This window comes from Mus caroli, unplaced genomic scaffold (assembly GCF_978045245.1).
Source record: "Mus caroli unplaced genomic scaffold, Mus_caroli_1 scaffold_15, whole genome shotgun sequence".
In the NCBI taxonomy this organism is placed as follows: domain Eukaryota; kingdom Metazoa; phylum Chordata; class Mammalia; order Rodentia; family Muridae; genus Mus; species Mus caroli.
The window spans coordinates 24315719-24343596 of NW_028227270.1; the positions used below are offsets into that span (position 1 = coordinate 24315719).

The 27878-nt window shown below is 43.9% G+C and overlaps 1 protein-coding gene across 1 annotated transcript; it reads left to right on the forward strand.

Moving 5' to 3' along the window:
* Positions 1–12752: 12752 nt before the first annotated feature.
* On the forward strand, positions 12753–27673 carry LOC110308225 (uncharacterized). The gene is made up of 3 exons (XM_021180638.2): positions 12753–12969; positions 19187–19408; positions 26972–27673. The coding sequence occupies exons 1-3, from the start codon at positions 12886–12888 to the stop codon at positions 27107–27109; spliced, it is 444 nt and encodes a 147-aa protein (XP_021036297.1). The 5' UTR covers positions 12753–12885; the 3' UTR covers positions 27110–27673.
* Positions 27674–27878: the final 205 nt, after the last annotated feature.

Here is a 27878-nt window from a genome sequence, read left to right on the forward strand (position 1 = left end):
TAGAACTGGAATGACAGGTGGTTGTGAGCTACCATGAGGGGGTTGAGAATTAAACCCAGGCCTTTTAGAAAAGCAGCAAGTGCTCTTAACTGCTGAGCCATCTCTCAAGTCCTATAACCCCATTTTTCAGATGGCAAAACTGAGGCTCAGAAACCTGAGATCACTTGCTCAAGCCTTTCAACTAATGACAAAGAGCCAGAATGCCAGCCTAATACATATTAACTCCAAAGCCTTTCTCCTTTTTCTTCTTCTTCTTCTTCTTCTTCTTCTTCTTCTTCTTCTTCTTCTTCTTCTTCTTCTTCTTCTTCTTCTTCTTCTTCTTTTTCGAGACAGGGTTTCTCTGTGTAGCCCTGGCTGTCCTGGAACTCACTTTGTAGACCAGGCTGGCCTCAAACTCTGAAATCCTCCTGCCTCTGCCTCCCAAGTGTTGGGATTAAAGGAGTGTGCCACCACCGCCCCGCTAACCCTTTCTCCTTATATTGAAATGTTTATGCATTGTGATTAATCTTCCCACAATACTTTACTGCTATTTCTATAAACTTCACGCGTGTGACGCCAAATACATCACCATTTCCTTCCCTGTATCAATAATGGTCCTGCCACCCTTTGGCATCTCCTTTTTGACTATCTCCTCTGTATTCAGGTTATTTGTACTTCAGATCCCTAACCATCTATTTTGCACCAGGGCTGGCACTGTGTGCCCAAGCCAAACAATACAAAGGAAGTGAACAAGTGCACATGCAGAGGTCCTGGAACCAAGCCTAAAGAGGGCTCATTAGTAGCGGATAGCACCCCAGTGATGCTCTGCGCCAAGGGATGAGCTCAAAATCCAGGGAAAGGAGCCAAAGTTGGCCGGTCAGTGTGCCAAGCTGGGAGTCCTTGCACGTGGTGATCAGGCAAAGGGAAGACGCCTGCAGAGAGGGAGAGATTGGCTGACAGTGGAAGTTAAGAAGCAGTGATGGGCAGAGCAGGGCAGAGCAGAGTCCTGTGGAAAGCAAGAGGGGTCTCACACACCTGCATGCATGCTTTGGGAGAGAGCTGGCCCTGATAGAGGGGAGCTTGTGCTCTGGGGATGTATACTTAGCAGATAGTCGGTGCTCAAAATATGACTGAAAGATCTTTTTTTTTTTTTTTTTTGGTTTTTCGAGACAGGGTTTTTCTGTATAGCCCTGGCTGTCCTGGAACTCACTTTGTAGACCAGGCTGGCCTCGAACTCAGAAATCCGCCTGCCTCTGCCTCCCGAGTGCTGGGATTAAAGGCGTGCGCCACCACGCCCGGCTGACTGAAAGATCTTAATGAAAATATGTCCCCCGTTCTGCCAAAGCAACTATTTGGACCTCATTTAAATTTGTTTTTTAAAATAGCCGCATAGTCAGGCATGGTGGCGCACACCTTTAATCCCAGCATTCGGGAGGCAGAGTTCTGAGTTCGAGGCCAGCCTGGTCTACAGAGTGAGTTCCAGGATAGCCAGGGCTATACAGAGAAACCCTGTCTTGAAAAACAAAAGCAAAAACAAATAAACAAACAAAAAAGATAAAGAGAAGGGGGATATTTGGTGGATGTGTGGTGAGGTCTGGGGGAGGGGGAGGGGAGTGCCTCAGTGGGCTCATGCTGAGGCATCCCTTCCCCGTGAGGGACCAGTCACACTTTGGTATAGTATAGAATAGAGTTTATTCAGGGCATGGGGAGGGGGAGAGAGAGGAGAGAGAGAGGAGAGAGAGGAGAGAGAGGAGAGAGAGAGGAGAGAGAGAGAAGAGAGAGAGACAGAGAGAAAGGAGTAGGGACAGGAAAGCAAGGGCAAGAGTAAGAGAGAGAGGAGGGGAGGGGACAAGCAGCCCCTTTTTTAGTGAGTCAGGCATACCTGGCTGTTGCCAGGTAACTGTGGGTTGGAGCTTAGACGGAATGCTAACACAGTCTCCTCCTGACCAACCCTGATCCTTCTCAAGGTCCATGTAGTCTAGCGAACCCACCCCTCTTTCTTACTTACTGTAACAAACTTTTTTGTTTGTTTGTTTACAGTTTGTTTTGTTTTTAAGGTTTGTTTATTTTAAGTATGTGAGTACACTGTAGCTGTCTTCAGACACACCAGAAGAGAGCACTGGATCCCTATTACAGATGGCTGTTGAGCCACCATGTGGTTGTTGGGAATTGAACTCAGGACCTCTGGAAGAGCAGTCACTGCTCTTAACCGCTAAGCCATCTCTCCAGCTCCAAACTTTTTTTTTTTTTTTTTTTTTTTTTTTTTCGAGACAGGGTTTCTCTGTGTAGCCCTGGCTGTCCTGGAACTCACTTTGTAGACCAGGCTGGCTTCGAACTCAGAAATCCACCTGCCTCTGCCTCCCGAGTGCTGGGATTAAAGGCGTGCGCCACCACCGCCCGCTGTAACAAACTTTTTAAAGACAATGCTCTTCTCATCTGTTGGCCTTTCCATACAGATAAAACTAATATTTTTAAAGCAATATGTTTGCCATATGAACTAGCAATTCTGGGATTTGTACAACAAAGTAAAAACATTGCCATACAAAGATATATTTCTAAGTGTTCATGTTAGCAGGCTGATCACAGTAGCTCCAAAGTAGAAGCAACCTAAATATTTACCAACTGATAAGTCAGTAAAGTCTGTTATATTTATACAAGAGAATGCTTACCTAGGAAGATAAAGGATCAAGCTACGGATAAATGCGAAAACCTAGTTAAAACTAAAAATGACCCTAGTGAGAGAAGCCATGTTCAGGAAGAGCACACATTGCATGATTTCTTCATGTTAGCATTCACGGCTTGGCCCTAACAAGGGCCATCTTTCCAAGGACAGGTAGTCTAGAAAGTGGTGGGCTCTCCAAAACAGCAGACACACAGGTACTGGGGTTGGTGGCCAAGCACTGAAGAAGGACAGGATGACTTTCCTCTGCAGACTTGAGATTTGGATAGAACCAGAGAAGGGACAAAGATAAGGCCTGTAGGAATTCTGGGTAATATTACACAATAGAATGGTTAGAGTGTTCTTTTCTCTCTCTCTCTCTCTCTCTCTCTTTTTTTTTTTTTTTTAAAGTTATGGGTGTGTTTATGTGTGGCTTGTGCACATGAGTGCAGGACACTTAGGAGCTGGAAGAGGGCACTGGATCTCCTGGAACTGGAGCTGCATATTCTGAATCCACACTGGATCCTTCTCAACAGTCTGTTTTCCGGGAACACTTCATTAACCGCTCCTTCCCCATGATGCAGTAGCTCCCGGGTTTCGGCACCATTTATTGCCCGCGCTTTTGTTCCCCCTGGTAAGAACACGCTCAGGGCAACCGGAATCTTCTGCAGCACAAGCTTTATTGCTTACCCCATCAGGAGCCAGTGGAGAAGAGAGCCAGAGAGAGAGCCAGAGAGAGCGAGATGGCCAGAGAGAGAGAGAGAGAGAATGGCGGAAACCGTCCCTTTTATGGAGGACTGTCCTCCGCCTCGGACGTGTCGCTCCCTGATTGGCTGCAGCCCATCGGCCGGAGTTGTCGTCACGGGAAAGGCAGAGCACATGGCGTGGAAAGCTACCCCGGCACATGCGCAGCTTGCTTGTTTACTACTTAGAACACGGGTGTCAGTGCCATCAGCGCCGTCTTGTAATGGCAAATGTGAGGGCGGCTCCTTACAGTGAACTATCCAGCTTGTGTGCTGGGAGTCTTCTGCCTCAACACTAAGCATTCTTAGCCACTGAGCCATCTTTCCAGTCCCTGGTTAGGATATTCTATCACTATGGCTGGGATGATACATACCAACATAATTCATTTTTGATATCTGAGGGAAAAATATTCTTCCTTTAAGAAATGCAACATGGTTTCTAAGACGAGGTAAAAATGTCAGAGAAGGTGTGAAAAACGGATATTTGTAGGAGCTCTGAAAAGATTATTATTAATTAGTTTGGGGCCAGGGAGATGGCTCAGCAGTTAAGAGCATGTACTGCTCTTCCAGAGGACCTGAGTTCAATTTACAACACCCACAATTATGGGGTTTACAACCACCTGTAATGTCAGCTCCAGGGGATTTCAACACCTCTGGCCTCTTCTGGCATCTGTGTGTGTGTGTGTGTGTGTGTGTGTGTGTGTGTGTGTGTGTGCAAATTCCATGCCCAGAGGACCCTGTTAGAGTCCTTAGATGCCCACAGAGGCGGAACACATGTTAAGCCTTTCGCTAGTGTATGCTCATGTTGCTGTATGGTATTTAGCAATTCTATTAGTTCTTACTATCACTTGGACAGCTTCCCCCAAAACTGAGCCATAGTCCTATTGATTTATCTAATCAGCTTCAGTACAATCACTAGGCGATTACCCTAACCTATTTTTCTATGCTAAACTGGCTGTTTCTCAGTTGTGTTCCCCAAGTTCCTTGCTGTTTGCATTTCCCCAGGGTTACTTCTGCTCCATCAATCTGTCCACAGGATGCCCTTCTCACAGCCATGTGCCCCTGGTCCATCCCATCTAATGGAGACCTCCAGCTCTCTCTGTCTTCTTTCTCTTCTCTCCTCTCTCTCCTGTTCTCCCTCTCCCTAGTCCTCGTGACCCCTCCCTGCAATTTTCAGTCCAGTAACCAAAGCCCTGCCTGCCTCTGTTCTCCCCAGTAATTGACTGTCAGCCACTCTTTTTTTGTTTTGTTTTGTTTTTTCTTTTTTTTTCTTTTTTTTTTTTAAGATTTATTTATTGATTATATGTAAGTACACTGTAGCTGTCTTCAGACACTCCAGAAGAGGGAGTCAGATCTCGTTACGGATGGTTGTGAGCCACCATGTGGTTGCTGGGATTTGAACTCCAGACCTTTGGAAGAACAGTCGGGTGCTCTTACCCACTGAGCCATCTCACCAGCCCCTTGTTTTGTTTTTTCAAGACAGGGTTTCTGTATGTAGCCCTGGCTGTCCTGGAACTCACTTTGTAGACCAGGCTGGCCTCGAACTCAGAAATCTGCCTGCCTCTGCCTCCCGAGTGCTGGGATTAAAGGCATTCGCCACCACACCCAGCTCTGTCAGCCACTCTTATTTAACCAATCAGAGAAGATTCTCGAGCAAAGTCTATGCATCATCATTTGGTGTTCGTGAGAATGTGTTCATCTAGACTACAACCAGATCTTGGGGGCCAGTATTTAGTGTCTGAATGCATAGCACCAACAGACCAACCCCCAACATTCCCCCCTTTTTATCTACATAAAAAGGCTCTTTCTCATACAATAATAAACAACGATGCACAGTAAGAACAAATATGAAACAGTTACGAAAACTATTAAGTAGGACTTACTGGATATGGAGGTACAGAAAGGTAAGTAACAGCATGGGGGAGGGGGCTGCCAGGCCAGGAGCTAGAGTGTTTCTTGTTTGTTTGTTTTTTTCGAGACAGGGTTTCTCTGTGTAGCTCTGGCTGTCTTGGAACTCACTCTGTAGACCAGGCTGGACTCAAACTCAGAGATCCGCCTGCCTCTGCCTTCCAAGTGCTGGGATTAAAGGCGTGCACCACCATGCCCGGCTGAGTGTTTCTTTTTGGCCTCTGGTAAATATTCTAGAATTTGATAGTGATGATGTACATACAGTCTTGTCAGTATATTAAAAACACTGAATTATATCATTTAAAAGTTCAGATTTTATTGTATGTAAATTACATCTCAGTAAAGCTGTCACTAAAAAAAAGCAAAAAGGACAAGGGCCCTTGATTATGTTTAGGAAAAGGTAGGGCCAAAGGAGGGTGTTACTGAAAGGATGGCATTTGTGAAGAATATGCAGAGGACAAAAGTGAGCCAGCACGTGTGTGCCTGTGTGTGTGCATGTGTGTATATACATATGTGTGTGTGTGCATGTGTGTATATACATATATGTGTGTGTGCCTGTGTGTGTGTGCACGTGTGTATATACATATATGTGTGTGTATGTGCATGTGTGTATGTGCATGTGTGTAATACATATATGTGTGTGCCTCTGTGTGTGTGCCTGTGTGTATATACATATATGTGTGTGTGCCTGTGTGTATATACATATATGTGTGTGTGCCTGTGTGTATATACATATATGTGTGTGTGCCTGTGTGTATATACATATATGTGTGTGTGCCTGTGTGTATATACATATATGTGTGTGTGCCTGTGTGTATATACATATATGTGTGTGTGTGCCTCTGTGTGTGTGCCTGTGTGTATATACATATATGTGTGTGGATGCCTCTGTGTGTGTGCATGTGTGTATATACATACATGTGTGTGTGTCTGTGTCTGTGTGCATGTGTGTATATACATACATGTGTGTGTATGCCTGTGTGTGTGCATGTGTGTATATACATATATGTATGTGTGTGCTTATGTGTGTGCATGTGTATATACATATATGTGTGTGTGCCTGTGTGTATATACATATATGTGTGTGTGTACCTGTGTGTGCATGTGTGTATATACATATGTGTGTATGCCTGTGTATGTATGTGTGTATATACATATATGTGTGTGCCTGTATACATATATGTGTGCGTGCCTGTGTGTATATACATATATGTGTGTGTGCCTCTGTGTGTGTGCCTGTGTATATATACATATATCTGTGTGTGCCTGTGTGTGTGCATGTGTGTATATGCATACACATGTGTGTGTGCATGTGTGTATATACATATATGTGTGTGCCTGTGTGTATATACATATATGTGTGTGTGTACCTGTGTGTGCATGTGTGTATATATATATGTGTGTATGCCTGTGTATGTATGTGTGTATATACATATATGTGTGTGCCTGTATACATATATGTGTGTGTGTGCCTGTGTGTGTGTGTGCCTGTGTGTATATACATATATGTGTGTGTGTGCCTCTGTGTGTGTGCCTGTGTGTATATACATATATCTGTGTGTGTCTGTGTGTGTGCATGTATGTATATACATACACATGTGTGTGTGCATGTGTGTATATACATATATGTGGGTGTGCCTCTGTGTGTGTGCATGTGTGTATGCATATATGTATGTGTGCCTGTGTGTATGTGCATGCGTGTATATACAGATATGTGTGTGTGCCTCTGTGTGTGTGCCTGTGTATATATACATATATGTGTGTGCCTGTGTGTATATACATATATGAGTGTGCCTGTGTGTATATATATATATATGTGTGTGTGCCTGTGTGTATATACATACATATGTGTGTGTGCATGTGTGTATATACATATATGTGGGTGTGCCTCTGTGTGTGTGCATGTGTGTATGCATATATGTATGTGTGCCTGTGTGTGTGCGTGTGTGTATATACATATATGTGTGTGTGTGCATGTGTGTATATACAGATATGTGTGTGTGCCTCTGTGTGTGTGCCTGTGTATATATACATACATGTGTGTGCGTTAACATGTAGGTCCCTAGGTCTGACCAGTCATGGAGAGGCAGATAAGAGAATGTCTGAGAAAAGAGCATTCTTGACTTAGGGTTTTGCTGCTGTGAAGAAACAGCTCTATAGGCGAAGGCCTTCTCCATGGCTCCCCAGGGCAGATCCCAATGAAAAGAGGCAGTTCATAGTTTTAAGGCATTTATTGTCATGGCGGAAAGTGGCTGAGTAAAACCATAGCCCACTTCTCAGGGTGGGACTGAGGTTAAATACCTTTTGCAGAGAGGAATGTCTAGGAAGGAAAGCTGATTGGCTATGTCCTCTAGGCCTCTATGTACCTCATTAAAATGGAGATCTGTCTTGAGCCTAAGTGACCACACATCACATTCTTTCCTACCTATGTGGGGGGTGGGATGGGATGGGGCTTGAGGCATCATCTTCCGTGACTGATGGCTACGAATCTATAGGAGAGGCTGTAGCTAGTGGCAGGGGCCTGGTACCTAGAAACAGGCAAAGCTCCTACCATCCCTTCAGGGTCTCTGGGACTTCTAGGCTTGTGGCAACCAGGAACCAGGCTGCCTTTCATGCTTCCACAGAAAAGGGGAATGCTGGGAGAAAGACATTGGGTAGGAAAAAAGTAAGTGGAGGGAGGGGTAATAGGGTGTGGTTTTGGATCTGAGAGGAAGAGAAAAGCCACACCACCTCTTGATGATCATTCCCAGTAGGCCACATCGGATTTCCTGCAATCCCACCCACCCTGTTTCCCGAGGAGCTTGGTCATTGTCTGGTCTCACCCAACTTCATTTTCCTGTTCAGAGGATGAGACTGGATTCTCATTACGCCTCTAGTAACAGTCAAACCAGGCTTGTGTTTGGCTTTATGCAACAAAAACCCAAACCCAGCACAGCAGGGAACATAACTAAATCCTCAGAGGACTGAGCAGGGTAACACGTGCCCGTAATACCAGCACTGAGGGAGGATGCTGAGACAGGAGGATTTCATTATTAAGTCAATCCATGCTGCCCCACAGGATGTTACAATACCTCAACGGTTGATCTGACAGTAACCCAATGCCACGTATGTCACTATTGGGGGAGTGTCAGCTGTGTGGCATATATTACATTAATATCCCGGGCAATGGAATGATTCAGTTCTTGAGTAGGATCCATCAAGGCAGTGAGGGGTTTCGTTTGCCACACAAAATAGTATGCCCTTTATTTCTGGAATTTTCCATTTAATATTTTATGATCATGGATGACCATAAAAAGTGAAACCAACTTCATATATTGTGGCAGAAATGGAAACTCATGTCCACATGGTCAGACAAAAACTGGAAGCACAAAATTGGAAAGTTGGGTTTGTTTTTGTTTTTTGTTTTTTTTTGTTTTTCAAGACAGGGTTTTTCTGTATAGTTCTGGTTGTCCTGGAACTCACTCTGTAGACCAGCCTGGCCTCGAACTCAGAAATCTGCTTGCCTCTGCCTCCTAAGTGCTGGGACTAAAGGTGTTTGCCACCACTGCCTGGCTCAACAGGTTATACTTAAGAATATATATGAATATACATATATGTGTTCAGTAACAATTATGAAAACAGATATGTTGATTTTGAAGAAGAGCCAGGAAGGACATATGGGAGGGTCTGGAGAGAGGGAAGGGAAGGGAGAAATGTAATTAAATTACAATCTCAAAAAAAAAAATTTTTTTTTTAAAAAGGGAAATTTTACATTTTTACTACTATGGCAAATAGATGACTGGATATATATTTTGCATATACCTGCACTTTCTATAAATATTTAAATGGTAAATATAAGAGACTTTTTAAAACCATGTGAAAGAACAGATGAAATGTAGTAACATAGGAATTCAGAGACTTCTAGAGGGCGTGCCAAGGATTTGGGCTGCGTGTGTGTGTGTGTGTGTGTGTGTGTGTGTGTGTGTGTGTGTGAATGTGTTTGGTTTGTATGTGTATGTTGCTGGTGGTAGTCCTGATTGGCCTGGAACTCCTATGTAGAAAAAAGCTGGCCTTAAACTTGATGGAATTTTTCTGACTCCAACCTCTGAGGGCTGTGATTATGGAAATGCAGTGCTGCTCCTGACTGCTTTGTTTTTGTTTTTAAAATTGTTTAATTGTAGTGAACTCACAGATAAAACATTTACATTGAGTTAGCCAGTAAAACACTTGCCCAATCCCAAACTCTACCTGCTTCAGTGAAATTCAGTCATAACAGCCATTTGGAAAGGCAGAGAAGTTTGCTTGGGGTTCACTATCAACTACATTTTTATGGACTTATCTACCATAGATAACGATTATCTATCTATCTATCTATCTATCTATCTATCTATCTATCTATCTATCTATCTACCTACCTATTTATCTAATGATCAAAGTAAAACCAGAAAGCCAATTAGCTTTATATCCTCTTTCGTGACTCATATTTTTTTTTAAAAAATGACAAATTATATATAACATTAAACTTACCATTTTGTTTTATTTTTCTGTCATGGTCTTACAGGCTGGTCTGTAATTCCTGGGCATAAGTCAACTAAGCCTTCGGAGCAGCAGGAATCCAGAGAGTTCTAGAACAAGTGCTGAGGATAGGGGCAGCCATCTATCTCTCCTATGTGTGTGTGTGTGTGTGTGTGTGTGTAATATCTGCCCAATTTTGTGGCTCTAAGTCATTCACAGTCTATAATGATCACCGTGTTTCTGAAACTTTAAACTGCAAACAGAAACTCTGTGCATATTAACCCCCAGCACCCCAGCTCCCACATCACATTACACCTCTGTTCACTGCTATTCAACTTTCTCAATAAATCTTACTGTTCAAATTTCTCCGTGAAGTCAGATAATACAATATTTTCCCTTTTCTGTCTGGCTTATTTTATTCAGCATAATGTTTTCAATGTTCATCCAAGGTGTAATATGTCAGAATTTGTCAGGAGCCATATAGGACATACCAAGGCTAGCAGGTGGCCTTCTTGGAGGTAGCCCACCGTTTTTTGCATGGTCTGTGATAGGAGGTCTATGAGGAAAGGTCCCAAAGAGACCTCACCTCAGGATTGCTTCTTGAAGCTGATATGCCTTTCCTGTCCTTATAAAATTAATATTACATAATCCTTGGGCATTAGCACATCCTATTGTGTTGGGACCCAAAAGCTTCTGGCATCTCAGCCTCCATCTTGTCTCTGGGCCATCATTGTATAACTAACACTCCTTTGTTTCTTCTACTATCTTGCTTCTGTTCCCATAATTGATTCGAGACATTTTAAGATAGGGGTTCTGGGGACATTTTACGACGGGGACATTCCATTGACGTCAGTGTGTTACCAGTTGATAAAACCGGTTTGGCAAACATTGTTTGTGGTTTGTTGCTTTATAAGCCCTCCATTTTCTAAGTGTAAATGAGACTTGATCAGATTTTTGTCTTGTCTCCTTTCTTTGTATCTCCTGTCCCTTCTATTCTCACTCCTTCCCTCGAAACCCGCACGGTTTAGTCCTGCAGGTTTGGACAACTGGTGCCCAACGTGCGGCTTGAGTACCAAGGCTACAGTGAAGAACACTGCGGTGTTTCTGTTCAGCTGATTTTGTGTGGAAGATGCCCTGCGTGGGAGCCTGCCGCTTCAACTTCAACTAGAGATCCTGGTGAGTCCTGGGTGATCATGGGACAGGCACCTAGTAACCACGAATTCTTTGTGGAAGGTTTGAAAAAGGCTTTAAAGGTGTAAGGGATAAAGGTTAAAAATGCATGACTTGTATTTTTTGATTTTGTAAAAGAGATTTGTCCGTGGTTCCCTCTTGAAGGTATCATTGCTCTTAAAAGATGGGAGTCCGTGGGTAGCGCTTTCCAAGATTATTACTGAGAGTTGGGCCAGTGGTGAATAAACCTTGTAGAAGGACAAGGTAAAATGTGTTTTGTGTCTGTGTGTAGAGCTATGTGAAAATCTAGAGAAGGGAAGGTAATTATCATAGGTGCTTTTAGTCTTTGGACCCTGACTAGAAGTAGGTTACACCAGAGACATGAGAGAATGGGTTTGAGAAAAGCAGTCCTCTTCCACTATCTGGGGGTGCTTTGGAGAAAGAGAAAATGAATGCAAGCTGTTTCAGAGCTCTCCTAGGGACAGGAAAAAGTCAGGAGACGTCCTGCCCCCTCTCTGGCTCCTCCTGGAAGAATGCTTGGATCTGGGTCTCTTAGGAAGGATATCTGGGTCCCTTCTGGATGTCTAATTCTCTTCCCTCTCTGTCTATTGTCTGACCTTGGCACACCAATCTGTCCATGTCCGTCAAAACTGACTGTTTAATGTTAAGTCTGTGTTTTCCTTTTGTGGTTTGATTGATTGATTGCTGTTCTGTGTTTCATGTTCAAAAGAAAAACAAAAACCAAAACAGTTAGAACTTTATCTGCGGGTTCAGCCCTTGATTTAGTTTTAACTCATTTCAAAAAAAGAAAAAAAAATAAATAAAAAACAGTCTCAATTGGCTTTTGGAGCCCTACACCTGTAGTTAGGAGTCTAGAAGTCTCCTCCTGCCAGGAGCTTCTCCGTAAAAGCCACTCTTAAAGGGGCCCAGCAGCTTCTCAAGTTCTATGGCTGTTTCTCCTAGAAAAATCTCTGTGACTGTGATTATTGAATTCAGCAGGTGACAAGGTGCTCCCCTCTTGAGATTACAGCTAGAAAAATTAAGAATTTTGTCTGGTTTAAATAAGTAAATGTATGCAGCCATTTCCTTTTTGTTTCTGACTGTTTTTAAAAGTATGATATGTTCTACATGTCTTGGTTATAGATTATTGGCTCATAAGTTATTGGGTATGATTAAAAATTTGTAACATTGGTAACAGAAAGTTGGCTTAAAACTGGTAACTCACCGGGCGTGGTGGCGCATGCCTTTAATCCCAGCATAGGCGGATTTCTGAGTTCGAGGCCAGCCTGGTCTACAAAGTGAGTTCTAGGACAGCCAGGGCTATACAGAGAAACCCTGTCTTGAAAAACAAACAAACAAACAAGCAAACAAAGATATGTCTAAGTCTATGTAATTCTTTTCCTAGAAACCAGACTTAAAAGGATAGGATTTAGGGCAGTGTCTCCTTGAGGCTTTGGAGGCTGCACCTTCTTGTGTTTGTGTGCAGGAATGGGCAGTCAAACTTTGTAGCATGGAGGTGATTCACTTGGTGTTTTTGGAGAGACTGGATTGATTGGGAGATTGAGTTTTGATTTCCAAAGTTCTGGCACACTCTGGGCTGCTGTCTTAGAATGACCCAGGTTTGCTAACTGCAGTTCAAAAGTAGGGAGACACCTAACCTTGTAATGTGAAAGTAATACTTTTGGTGTTCATTTTAAAGAGAATAGATTGTTTACACTTTTAAAATTGGGTTTTGCTTCTCAAAACTGTGGTTGTACTCCGGTGTTACAAGAGAAACTTAAAAATTACAGTTAAACTGCCAGTGTTCCATTGGCTGCAGCTGGCAGTTCAATCATAGGCTCAGCCTTGTTTGCTGATTTAAAAGGAGGGCATTATGTAGAGCCTTCTGGGGTGCCACTTGGCAGGAATCTGACATTGGTCAAGGACAAGGAAATGAGCTTCAGGCAGGAATCTGACATTGGCCATGATAAGGATGTAAGCTCAGGCAGGAATCTGACATCTGGGCATGATAAGGAGGTAAGTTTCAGCAAGAATCTAACTTTCGGCTATAATAGGGAAGTAGGGTAAGGCAGGGATTTTAATCTTAGGGTGGAACAGAAGAACTAGGCTTCAGGCAAGATTTTGGGCTTGGACAAGGAAGTGGGCTCAGGTATTTTGGCCATTATGACAAGCCCTTGGAAACATCTGTCACAGGAGTAATCAAGGGACTTTGCCCACTGCCTTGTTAGGTCCCTATTGTACTGCTTGCCCTTAACACTTGCATGTAATTAAGATGGTATAACAACAGATTGGGAAAATTAATTTGCCTTCAGTCTCAGAATTGGCTAGGGTCATGCTTTAAAAAAAAAAAGCAGCTAGTAGAATTTTTAGAGATCCTCAAGCAGGGGTTCCTTTTGTTACACAATTGTCTTATGAGAATGCTAAATGAGTCTGCCATGTGGCCATCCAGCAAAGCAAAGACAGACTTACATTCCTCTTTGTGCAGAAATTGGACCCTCATACAATCAGACTGCAGGGAACTACAGTACAAGCAATGCTTTCACAGTGTTGAGGTGATAAGGAATTGTTGTTGTTGTTTTTGTTTTTATTTTGTTTGTTTTGTTTTTCTGAGACAGGGTTTCTCTGTATACCCCTGGCTGTCCTGAAACTCACTTTTTTTGAAGACCAGACTGGCCTTGAACGCAGAAATCCGCCTGCCTCTGCCTCCCAAGTACTGGGATCAAAGGCATGCGCTACCACGCCCGGCAGGATTTTTTTTTTTTTTTAAGATTTATTTACTTATTATATGTGAGTACACTGTAGCTGTCTTCAGACACTCCGGAAGAGGGAGTTATATTTTGTTACAGATGGTTGTGAGCCACCATGTGGTTGCTGAGATTTGAACTCAGGACCTCTGGAAGAGCAGCCGGTGCTCTTAACCACTGAGCCATCTCTCCAGCCCCCGGAATGTTTTAAGTATGGGGTATACATCATTTTATGAAAGATTGTCCAAATAAATTAAAGACATAGACAGACAGTAGAATCACTCCCCTGGAATCTGTCCTCACTGCAGGAGGGGTAATCTTTGGACCTGGCCTTAGGCAGTGAACTCAGATTAAGAAATATTTACATTTGAGTTAATGCAAAGCTCAGAGCAGCCTCCATTTTGGAAGGCACTGCCTTTGTCTTGCAAACCCCACCTAGAAAGTTTCAGGCAGGAGGAGCATTTTTAACAGATCTATCCAGGTATTGTTCAAAATAGAGTTCAAAGTTCAAAATAAAGATTTGTGAAAGGTTAATGAGGCCATGGAACTTCTAGAGGCATTAAAGTCTGGCCTGCCTATTCCATATAGAATTCCATATAGAATTATTATGGATTTGGAAGATTTTTTTTATTAGTCCTTTGCATCCTGATAATTGTAAAGGGTTTGCTTCTAGTGAGCTAATTTTAAAGTTTTGCTTTAAACTAATTTTAAATTTAATTTTTAACTAATTTTAAAGAACCAATGAAGTGATATCGTTGGAAAGTTTTGCCTCTAGGAAAGGCTAATAGCCTTACTTAAAAGAACCTAGTGGGGAAACCCCCACTCAATTCCTGTTCTGCGTGCACTCAAGAATCACGAGCAGACGGCCAACTTGATGTAAGAACACGAGGTAGTTTAATGACAGAGCTCCGGGCCGACACATATCTCCCCGCAGGAGACAGAGGTGTCGACCACATGGTGGAGCAATAATGGCGGAGCTCCGGGTCGAAACGTATCTCATGCAGGAGACAGTGGTTTCGACCTCGAGGCTTGGAAGCTAGGGGTTTTTATAGAAAAGGGGTGGGGCTGGGGGACGAATTGGCGCGGTTTCACATGATTGGTCCATTTAAACATCAACAGACTGTCAGGGCGGGAGATAGGGAGGCACTAGGCCAGTCAGGACATGTATGTAATGATAGGCCTGCCCGGGCATGTCCTGCTATGTTCTCAGCCCCAGGTTTTAAAGCTCACAAACAACTCTTTGGGCTATTTGACATACATTACATGAATCACAGGTCTCAAGTTTTATTTCCTTTCATTACATTTTGTGAAAAAAAAAGTTATCTTGTTTCTGCTTTGATACACTAAGTTAGGACTTTGAATTCTTCCGTGCATGTTATTCATGGACTTTTATTGCAGGCCTTTGCTCTTATACAATGAGCTTTAAAATTTTTGGAGTAGTTGTTGCTCCAGATAAAATTCAAAGGCAAGATCTTTTTCACTATTTGGGGCCTCAGTTGTATCCTAAACAAACTGTGGCACAGAAATCTCAAGAAAGAAAAGATGATTTATTTACTTTAAATTATTTTCAAAAACTGTAAGGAGATAACTAATTGGCTAAGACCTTGTTTTAAGCTTCCTACAGGAGAATTTAAACCTTTGTTTGATATTCTTTTTTTTTTTTTTTAAAGATTTATTTATTTATTACAAGTAAGTACACTGTAGCTGTCTTCAGACACACCAGAAGAGGGAGTCAGATCTTGTTCAGGATGGTTGTGAGCTACCATGTGGTTGCTGGGATTTGAACTAAGGACCTTTGGAAGAGCAGTCGGGTGCTCTTACCTGCTGAGCCATCTCACCAGCCCTGTTTGATATTCTTAAGGGGCTGCAAGTCCTAATTCCCCTCACAATGAACTGATTAGGGACAAATGGCTTTGCAGAAAGTAGAGAAAGCTACTAGTCAACAACAGATATGTTATATAGACTGATCAACTGTTGGCTGTTTGCACGCATCATTGCTACAACTCATGGGCCCACAGCAGTCCTTTGGCGAAAGGGACCATTAATGTGGACTCATCTTTCTTTGTCTCCAAAGAAAGTGTTAACACCTTATGAGGCTGTTGCTGTGTTCATACAAAATTGTAAGATAGAATCCCAGAAATATTTTGGGAAAGAACTTGATAAAATATGTATTCCTTATTCCAAACAACAATTAAATTGGTTATTGCAAAATACTGATATTTGGCTATTACATGTGCAATATTTTAGACAAAAATTGATAATCATTATCCAAAAGACAAGTTGTTAAATTTGCCTTTATGCATGCTTTTTTAGTCTCTGTAAAGTTATGCATAGAGAGTGTGCTTACTGTATTTACATATGGCTCGTCTAATTGGAAGGCAACATGTGTGATTGGATCACATGTTCATTCTCTAGATTTTCCCCCTGCTTCAGCACAAATAATTAAACTACATGCTGTAGCTGCTGTTTTTGAAATGCTGAAAAATCAAGCTTTTAATTTGTATACTGATAGCCAATACATAGTTAATGGTTTGCAATTGCTTGAAATTGTTCCTCATTAGATACTGCTAATTCTCAAATTTTACAATTATTTATGCAAATACAACTCAATTTAAGAGAGCGTACAGTTCCTTATTTTCTAGGTCATTTAAGAGCTCATACTGGATTGCCAGGACCCCTTAGTGAGGGCAATGCCACAGCGGGTTGTTTGTTTGTTTTGTTTTGTTTTGTTTGATATAGGGTTTCTCTGGGTAGCCCTGGCTGTCCTGGAATTCACTTTGTAGACCGGACTGGCCTTGAACTCAGAAATCCACCTGCCTCTGCCTCCCAAATTCTGGGATCAAAGGTGTGCACCACCACGCTTCAAACTCATTCTTTTTTTTTTTTTTTTTTTTTGGTTTTTCGAGACAGGGTTTCTCTGTGTAGCCCTGGCTGTCCTGGCACTCACTTTGTAGACCAGGCTGGCCTGGAACTCAGAAATCCGCCTGCCTCTGCCTCCCGAGTGAGTGCTGGGATTAAAGGCGTGCGCCACCACGCCCAGCTCTTTTTTTTTATTTTTAAACATTTATCTATTATTATAAGTAAGTACACTGTAGCTGTCTTTAGACACACCAGAAGAGGGCATTAGATCTCATTATGGGTGGTTGTGAGCCACCATGTGGTTACTGGGATTTGAACTCAGGACCTCCAGAAGAGCAGTCAGTGCTCTTACCCACTGAGCCATTTCACCAGCCCCCAAACTCATTCTTTACATCATCAAAATAGTAATCCCTTGAGACAACAATTTGGTATTTCTAGACAATGTGCAGGTCAAATTGTAAAGACTTGTCCTGAATGTCCTCAATTTCTACCTGTACCACTTAATGGTGTTAATTCTCGAGGACTTATACCTAATCAGTTATGGTAAATGGATGTTACTCATATTTCTGATTTTGGAAAATCAAAATATATACATGTGATTCTTGACACCTTTTCAGGCTTTCTAGTTGCAACTGCTTTAACAGGAAAAGCAACTAAAAATGTAATTAGTCATTGTTTTTCTACTCGTGATGTTCCAAATCAGATTAAACTACATAGTGGAACTGACTATTACATGTTGCGTCCGCCTCGACCAGCAAGGAAAACGCAACCACCAGTTCTTCTTAATGCAGTTTATTCAGGCAGCTTCTCTCTTCAACTCCCCTGAGCCTCGGGGTACAAGCGTTTTTATGCACTCAAGTCACAACCACGCCTCAACCAATCACCACAGGTCACATCACCTCACCAGGCAGGCTTGCTCAGCCAATCAGGGATTAAGGGCGAGCAATCCACCAAATATGGGCTTGTTTACTGCCTGGCACAGATTTCCATCAGGCACTATATTAGGGTGCGGCCTGGGCTGGCCAGGGAGTCCAGAATGGCTTCCCACAATTACAGTCAAGCATTGAGATGTTTTGTCAACAATTTAACATTACCCATATTATTGTCATTCCTTATAATTCTCAAGGACAAAGTATTGAGAAACAGGTATTATAGAACTTTAAAACAATATCCTCATAAAATAAAAAAGGGGGAGTTATATCCCCTTACACCACAAATTTATTTAAATCATGTTCTTTTTATTTAAATTTTTTTTTTTTTAAATTTGGATGCCAAGCTAATTCTCTCAGTGTCTATGACACCCTACAACCTACAACCAGGCATACTCATGCCTAGGTGAAATGGAAGGATCCACATACTGGCACATGGCATGTTCCTGATCAGATATTTAATACAGGAAAGAGGACATGCTTCTGTTTTTTCTTCAGGATGCTGAAGGAGCATGCTAGCTTCAAGAGTGATTGGTGAGACATGCTGATTCTGGAACATAGAATGATGCTGACCCATGGGCTTTCAGACTACCCTGACAATGGTGACTGGGAAGCTGTGTTGGACATATGTTCCTGACCCATTCTTGTTTGCCTATATCCCAGATTGTACAAGTTGCCTTGCCTCAAGCTTTTAGACTTTGTGGGACAGAGAATGAGAACATGGAGACTGGAAACCACCTTCAAAAACTCAATAAGAGTTATAATGACTCCTTTCTTTCCTTTAATGTGACCAGTTATCCTGACTCAATCATGGACTGGTCTAGAAATTAATCCAATATTGGAAATAACAGTCTTCATTTGGAAGGCTGTTTCTGGACATTTTTAGAGACATTTGAAAGTTAGCTGTAGTTCTCTATGATGCTATGTTAGCAGTAGATAAAATTGGGACAGGATCTGGATTTCAAACAAATGTTAGTATATGTGGTTTTTTTTGTTTTGTTTTGTTTTTTTTTTTTTTGGTTTTTCAAGACAGGGTTTCTCTGTATAGTCCTGGCTGTCCTGGAACTCACTTTGTAGAGCAGGCTGGCCTCAAACTCAGAAATCCGCCAGACTCTGCTTCCCAAGTGCTGGGATTAAAGGCGTGCGCCACCACCGCCCGTTGTTAGTATATGTGTTAAGACTCCAAATCTGTTATTGATTGGTCATGTTAAAATTACTTTTTCTTCCATAGTATTTAATGTTGTATTAAGCTGTATTGGTTGTACTCTTTCCAATTGTGTTAATGTGTTACAATCTGGCATGTCTGTTATGGTGGTCTATCAACCAGCTTTTGTTTTATTGCCTGTGAATACTACAGGACCTTGGTATTCTGAAAGAAGCTTGCAGGTACCAGAAGAGACGTTGGTATCAGTACCTCTGAAACCTGTGACATCACATAGATGGGACCAGCAGACCTGTTGTCAAGGCAACAGCCACCATATTCCCAGAATCCATTTGACTCACCTCCCACCTTTACCTGTGTTATGTCTCACCACCCATACATAAAAAAGGCCTCCCTTATCTCGCTCCTTCCTTCTCTTTTCTTCACCACCTTGCCCCTCTCTCTCCCAATAAACCTCTTACAGGTGGAACTGCTTTGACCTGGTGTGCTATGATTAGCCGAGAGCTGCCATTCTAACACATCATTTGGTGCTTATGCAGGAGAGCTGTGGAGCCCAGGCGGTACCCAGTGCAACAGTGAAGCCACCACTGACCCGGAGAACCAATGTCACATGGACTGCCAACACTGCCTGTAGCCACTGCTATACCCCGTGGACTCCATCCGCTGACACCTGCCATCATTCACCACGTGGATTGTCACTGCTGCTGCAGGCCATGGGTGCTGCGGCCACGACTGCTATGAGACTCACAGACTTCTACCATGTGAGCTATGCCACCCTGGCCCACCCTGTGGGACTAGCTTCTGCCGGGTCCACACCAACCACTCAAGTTACACGTTTCCATTTACCAGTTTGCTAGAATTCCCACACAGACACCGGCATATTGATTGTTAAGGTTGGTCAGCAGGAGGGACCCTAATTCCCAAGATAGGGCCTGGCCAGCTTTTTCTGGGGGCTAAGAGGTTGGCACTTTGTAGCCACGTCTCCCAGCTGACATAGGAGTTAGGACATCAGCCCTTTGGGTGACCATATCCCTCCAAAGTGGCTCTCATTTCCCTCCCCGTCTGGGCTCTTGCAGCTGTCTAAGAAACCTCTGGGCCCAGGGCAGAGCCCTTTCTAGTAAGTCCTGGACTTACTGTGTAGCCTGGCTGATTTCTTTTTGGTTGTTGAATTGTTCTCGAGAATGAATAATCCAATAAACCCCCAATGGGTGCTTTGATGTCTTCAAATATACCTCCAGGTACTCCACTGTGATGTCTCCCGGAAAATCTCAAATCTTTGAAGTTAACACGTGACTTGAAGGCATCAAAATTAATATACCTCTGCAATAAGGTCTGGATTCAGTACCAGCTAGACAATAGTTCCAAATGACCACTAGATCCAATTATTTTTAGGGATCTTAATACATGTTGCCAGCGAACTGGTAAATGGAAAAGAGGTTCCCCATGTCCAAGCATTCCTCTGTCTACACTCCAATCCCTCCATGTGCTTTCCTTGATTTCTCTTAGCCATGAATCCCACACAACCTCCGCCAGGCGGCGCTACAATGCTAGATCCAGCTAACAAACCACCCCCTTTCCGCCGCAGACCTGTTTCCACACCACCTAAAACCCAAACTGATGCCTCCCTCAGTTTCTCCTTCTCACCAGGATACCCCAGAGCCTGCTAGCTCTACCTCTCCAGACCCCTCCCTCTCTTCTGTGCCAGCTGCAGGTCGTTCTAAACACCCTACATTGGCACCTACCTTCACCCCTCCTATCACGCGCTCTAAGGACATAGCCAAACCCAAGTCCTTCTCCCCCAGGGACACCCGACCCAGCATCGGTCCTTCCTCTGAGAGAAGTTGCTGGGTTAGATGGCCTTGTCAGAGTACATGTTCCTTTCTCATTGAGTGAACTTTCTCACATAGAAAGCAGACTGGGTTCTTATACCTCTAACTACACCACCTTTATGAAAGAGTTTCCATACATTACTCAATCTTACAGCTCGGCTTTCCACGCTGTACATATGATACTTACTAACAACTTACCTCCTGAGGAATGCGGGCGAGTATGGGAGCAAGCGAAAATGCATGCAGACGAAATTCATCAAACAGATAGAGCATAGCCAATCAGATCAGAGACAGTGCCTGACCAGGATCCTTGATGGAATGATAATTCCGCAGGTGGTGTTTTAGTCGAGACAGGTTTATATCATGCCTTTTGGCAGGCCTAAGAAAGGCAGCCTTAGCTGGGCAGTGGTGGCGCACACCTTTGATCCCAGCACTTGGGAGGCAGAGGCCGGAGGATTTCTGAGTTCGAGGCCAGCTTGGTCTACAGAGTGAATTCAGGACAGCCAGGGCTACACAGAGAATCCCTGTCTCGACCCCCCCCCCCAAAAAAAAAAAAAGAAAGAAAAAGAAAGGCAGCCTTAAAGCCAGTAAATTTTGAAAAACTCCAAGAGGTTGTCCAGGACAAGCAGGAAAATCCATCTCCATTTTTAGGACACCTCACAAAGGCTTTATTGCAGCAATAAAATTCTGGACCCTAAAAACCCAAAGGTAAACAACTTCAGATGACCTACCTCTCTTCCCAGAGCTACCCCGACATAAGAGCTAAACTTAAAAAGCTGGAGGGGGGACCCCTAACTCCACAGAAAGAAGTTTTAGCACTGGCCTTCAAGGTGTACCATGAGAGAGATAAGAAAGCCCACAAACAAAAATACCACAGGCTGGCAAAACCAGCCCCAGCCACTGCCCCGGACTCCTTGTCTTCTAAGACTCAGAGACCACCAGGTACCTGCTACGAATGTGGTCAACAAGGTCACTGGGCAAAAGCCCACCCTAACTTCCACAAGCCAAGGAGGCCATGCCTTGTCCCTCCTCAAGAGGGACATTGGGCTGTCAATTGCCCTCATGTTATGCAGAACAGAGGGACATCACTCTTACATAACCCTTCAGTTGATCTCCTAGGCTTGGCTATGATCGACTGAGGAGTTCTGAGCTCCCCTGACCCAACCACTGCCAACACTACAGGGAGCCCCGGGTAGATATCGTGGTATGTGGGCGACCCATCTCTTTCCCCTTGGACACTGGAGCCACTTACTCGGTCCTGACAGAGTTTTGGGAGCCCACTTCTCCTCACTTTCCTAATTGTCAGGGTAGGAGGACAGCCTTACTTCCCTCATTAGACCCCACCACTTAGTTGCATTTTTAGGGGTCTACCTTTCACCCATTTCTCTTTGATAGTGCCAACATGTCCTGTTGCCTTATTGGGAAGGGATCTTCTGGCTAGGCCAAGAGCCTCTATTTACTTTGTTCCCCCCATTCACCTAAACCCAAGCTTGCCAGCAGTTCCTCTGCTCCTTCTTTAGCCAGCCAACCTACTAACAGTACCATGTTATTTCCTTTACCAGCTTCTCAGGTAGATCCCTGAGTCTAGGACGTCCAGAACCCCCTGTTGCTAAACACCATTCTCCTGTTGCCATTCAATTACTGGACTCTACCAGGCACATAACCCAAGCTCAATACCCTCTCTCTCTCCAGAGCCTCAGGGGACTTAAGCCGATCATTTCTCCTTCTTCCCACCTCTTCCCCCTTTAACACCCCTATACTAGCAGTTAAGAAACCTAATGGTACCTATCGCCTGGTTAAAGACCTCAGGCATATTAATTCTGCAGTGGTTCCTCTCCATCCTGTTGTGGCTAACCCTTACACACTTCTTCCCACTATCCCCTCAGGGACTTCCCATTTCTCAGTCCTAGATCTCAAGGATGCATTTTTCTCTATCCCTCAAGATGCCCAGGCACAGAACATATTTGCCTTTACCTGGACAGATCCTGATATCCATTTTTTTCTACCCAACTTACCCGGACTGTTGCTCTACTTTAGGGATTCCAGGACAGCCCACACCTACTTGGTCAGGCCCTGCCTTCTGACTTCCTATCTCTATCTCCCCCTAAATCTAAGATTATACTTTATGTAGATGATGTCCTTCTCTGTAGCCCCTCTCTAGAAATTAGTCAAGCTGATACCTCTGCTCTTCTAAATTTCCCCTCCAGTCGAGGCTACAGGGTCTCACCTTCTAAAGTCCAACTGTTCACCCCTCAGGTCACCTATTTGGGGCTAACAATTACTCCAACCCACAAGGCTATTACCTTAGAAAGAATCTGATTCGGTCTCTAACCGTTCCTTCTACAAAGGAAGAGATTTTTGTCATTCCTAGGAATAGCTAGTTTTTTATGTTCCTGGGTTCCTTCCTTTTCCTTCCTTTCTTGTCCCTTATATGAAGCAGCATCAGGCCCCACCCAGGAACCTCTTCTCAAACCTATTACCAAGCCCTCTCAAAGGCTCCAGCAGGCTCTTCCTTAAGGCCCCAGCCTTATATCTTCCTGACCTGACTCATCCCTTTTCCCTCGATGTAACTGAAAAAGAGGGATTTACTCTTGGAGCCTTAGGTCATCAACTGGGACCCTCTTTTGCACCCGTAGCATACTTTTTGAAAAAACTAGATCTAACCATCTAGGGATGGGCACCTTATATCCGTACCTTAGCAGCCGCTGAACTCCATATTCAAGAGTAAAAAAAAAAAACCCCAAAAAAACCTAACCTTTGGGTTGCCTATAACTGTCTTCTCATAACTTGTCACAGCTCCTAACATATAAAGGCTTACAGACTCTACCTCCCTCCAGGGTTCTTTCTCTTCAGGTAGCTCTAATAGAAGACTCCACACTCACTTTCCAATCATGCCTGCCTCTCAATATTTCCAATCTTCTTCCTCGACCAAATACTAACCACTCCCTATCTCACTCCTGCACTGAAACTTTAGAGGAACGATTACCTCATCCCTCACACATACAGGAGGGCTCATTGCCTCAGGTCATCTATAGCTGGTATACAGATGGCAGCTCCTTTTTACATGAAGGGGCCAGAAGAGCTGGCTATGCCATAGTGTCAGACACCAAGGTGGTGGAGGCTCAGGCCCTCCCTGCTCATACCACCCATCAATAGGCTGAACTAATAGCCTTTCAACTGGCACAGGGAAAATCCCTCAACATCTACAGAGATTCCAAATATGCTTGCCATACCCTCCTGTCCCACACTGCTATCTGGAAGGAGTGCGGGTTACTTACCACAAAAAGAGGATCAGTCACTAATACAAACCAAATTATGGCCATGCTAAAGGCCTCCCATCTCCCCACAGCTATTGGGATTGTCCACTATAGATCCCACCAGACAGATGACTCTATTGTCTCCAAGGGAAACAACCAAGCCGATGAGGCAGCTAGAGCTGCGGCCCTTAGGGGCCTAGACTTGTCTCATCCTCCCCAGGACATTCTCACACTACAACCTACATCTCCACCTTCATCCCCTGACACCCACCAAACTCTCTCCTATCTTCACCAACTCTTTCATCCTAACAGCCCAGCATTGTCTTATTTTGTTAAGACTTACCAACAGCCTACTTCTGAGGACTTATGTTTCTTGAAATCTATCACTGCTTCTTGTAAAATCTGTCAGATGTCTGACTCCAACTTCAGGTATCGTAGCACCCTTTTTACTACCCATCAGGCTAGAGGTTCCCTTCCTGGAACTGACTGGCCACTTGATTTTTTTTTTTTTTTTGTAAAGATTTATTTATTTATTATATGTAAGTACACTGTAGCTGTCTTCAGACACTCCAGAAGAGGGCGCCAGATCTCGTTACAGATGGTTGTGAGCCACCATGTGGTTGCTGGGAATTGAACTCTGGACCTTCAGAAGAGCAGTCGGGTGCTCTTACCCACTGAGCCATCTCATCTCACCAGCCCCTGGCCACTTGAATTTACCTACATGCCCACTGTCAGACTTGCCAAGTACCTCCTTGTCTTGGTGGACACCTTCTCGGGGTGGGTAGAGGCATTTCCCACAACTAACAAAAGGGCTCAGACAGTCTCTGAGCTCTTCCTCTGAGAGATCATCAGAGGAGATCATCACTGGTTTGGTGTCAGCCTCTCTCCAATCAGACAATGGTTCCAAATTTACTTCCCAAGTTTCTCAAATCCTATCTAAGGCCCTAGACATCCCCTGGCATTTTAACATTCCCTACTACCCTCAATCTTCAGGTAAGGTAGAAAGAACTAACCGCTCTTTAAAAACCACTCTTGCTAAGCTGTCACAGGAACTTCACCTTGATTGGGAAAAACTCCTACGCCTGGCTCTTTTCAGGCTACAAGCTCTCCCCAAGTGACCTCTTTTCACCTCACCCTTTGGACTCATGTATGGACGTCCAGTCCTAACTCCTGGTCTTTCACCTAAGTGCTCTCCCCTCCCAGACCATCTACTTACCCTATTACTTTGCCATCTCCATTCTCTCCTATGGAACTTTGCTAACCACCTCTACTGCAGCTACATACTGTCTTCTGTCCACTGCCTGTCAATATTGGAGACCAAGTCCTAATCCCCTCCAGATTGTTGGCCTTCACCCCTCTCTCCTAAATGGCAGGGCCCTTTTAAGGTAATCCTCGTGCCCCCTACAGCTGCTAAACTCGAGGGACTCTCTCATTGGGTCCATCTGTCTCATCTCAGACCTTTCATTCCTCCACCTAAAAATGACTCTTCTCCATACACATCGACCCTAACAGGACCGTGCTTTGTTAAGCTCCAGAAGACGTTGAGACCACCCACCTTGTCCCCAATCCTAGAAAATGAGACTCCACTCTGGCAGCTGTGCTCAACCTCATTGGATTAGACATGGGTTTCTAGTCTTCCCTCTGCTGTTCATTTCCATCCAGGGCAGCCCTTACTTACATCTGGAACTTCGAGGTCCAAAAAACCCCCACAGATAACAAATAGTCTTTCTAAATAGGGTCAGAAACTGCTCCATAGCCAGATGCCAGGACCTGATGCAAATCGCTATCATCCCTGTATCTGTTATCCCATCTAAATATTATAATCTCTATAGTTCCTTTCTCTTTGACCAAACAAAAGATTATTGTGGAAAAGGGCCAGATGAATAGGGGGGCTGCCCACATTGGTCTTGTCAGATACATATTCTAGGATCACGGACCAATCATTTCTTCTATCAACACGGCAAGACATCCTTGTTCTACATACTAGACCCATGGGATTCCAGGTAGGAGACAGGAGTTGTTGGTAAGCTCTACCATAAAAATCAGCTGGGGTCCTCAGTAAGTACCATCCACATCCAGAGACAATAGGTCTCAATTGCTTAACCCCTAGATATCGGAAAAGTAGGAGTGGTAATTGAACCCTCCTCTGAGGTCCTTACCTCCTTGACATCACCCCTCATAAATGGCACTAACTTGTCATTTCCCCTTTTGCTGCAGACCTTGACCTCAGCATACCAACTCCTTAATGTCACCAGGCCTGGACGCTTTAAAGATTGCTGGTTATGTGTACCCCTGGGGCTAACTCACAATTGTCACTTACAGTGTCTCTGGTGATACTTACTGCCAAGTAACCTCACCTCACCCTTTGTCAGCTGCCCTGACTCTGATGGTGCCATGACTCCATACCTTACCTCTATCCCTCTCTTTGGCGTGACAAACTGTTTTAAGACCTCTGGGATACGTTCTGTAGGAACACTAAGTTCCCCAGACTGCAATAGAACCATAACCCTCGATATATCATCTCTGCCACAATGCCCTGCAGTCCAGAACACCAATTCTTTGTGGCACTCACATATATCGTCACCTACCCGCCAGCTGGTCAGGAGTCTGCACCTTGGTACTCCTTTTCCCTGAACTGGGAGTAATCCAGGGATGAGCCCCTGCCAATCCCAGTTGTAGATATGATAACTGTCCAACATAAGAGGGCAGTTCAGGTTGTGCCTCTCTCTTGGTCGCTATGGGAATAGCCATAGGTGCTGGTACTGGAATTGCAGGGATAACGACTTCCATGACCCACTTCCATGATAATTTACTTTCCAGTTTAAAAGCAAGCTTCAAGACATGTCTGAAACCGTGCTTACTATCCAGAAATAGATCAATTCTTTGGCAGCCGTGGTGCTTCAAAACTGATAGGGGCTAGATGTCCTGACAGCTAAAGAAGGAGGTCTTTGCCTGTTCCTCCAACAAGAATGTTGTTTCTATGTCAACCAATCCGGGGTAGTGAGAAATAAAATCCAGGAGCTAAAGCAGACATCAAGAACTTCAGAGACCGTGAGACCTCCAGTTCTGGGATTTTTGAAAATCCTATATGGAGTGGATGCTCCCTTTTGTCACACCTTTCCTAGTCATCTTCCAGGTGTTATCATTTGCTCCCTGCCTCATTAATCTTGTTTCTACATTCCTTCAACGACAAATAAAAAAAAATTCTAACAAAACTATTAATCAGCTCCTGTTGCAGGATTACCAGCCACTGTCCACAGAAGAGCAGCTGTCCACAGAGGAACCTGATGCTAATGTTTACCAAGTGGATCCTGATGGTGAAAATCAGCTACACCCCAAAACTGATGACGCCCCAAGACAGCAGGAAGCAGCTTAAGAGACAGGATGCCCTCATTCTCTTTTCACCATCGGCTTCCCCCTCCCTACCCCCCTTCTCTTTATAATAACAAGAAGGGAGGTATGTTGGTATCAGGACCTCCAAAACCCGTGACATCACATAGGTGGGACCTGCAGTACTGTTGCCAAGGTAACAGCCACCATATTCCAGAATCCACTTGGCTTACCTCCCACCTTTACCTGTGATATGTCATCACCCATATATTATCCTCCCCATCTCTCTCTTTCTCTTCCCCCCTTCTCTTTCTGCCACCACGTTGCCCCTCTGTCTCCTAATAAACCTCTGACAGGTGGAACTGCTTTGGCCTGGTGTGCTATGTTTAGACACAAGCCGCTGTTCTAACACATCAACAATGGGTCAGCAACAAGTTTCCAGCCCCACGCCCCAGTAATGGTTCTGGAATGTCCCTAGAGATAGGGAAGATAAAGGTCACCCGCCCTGGAATTCCCTTCATGTGCTCTAAATCTGACCTGCAAGCTCACTTGGTTGTCTATCTTGGTAATGGGGGACCCCAGCATGCTGGGCTTCTACAGAATAAAACATACTTTGCGTTTATCTGAGTCCCGGGTATCATTCTTTGTTGAATCATGAACCCTTACAACATCAGAGCAGGAGGAAAGAGCAAGATTAGGAGGAGGAAGGAGAAGGAAAACCTGAGTAGAGTAACTTAGACATTTAGAAAGCATAGAGTTTGATACGTTTTCCTCCTTTTTACTTTCCTTTAAAAATAAAGATTAGAATTCTTTAA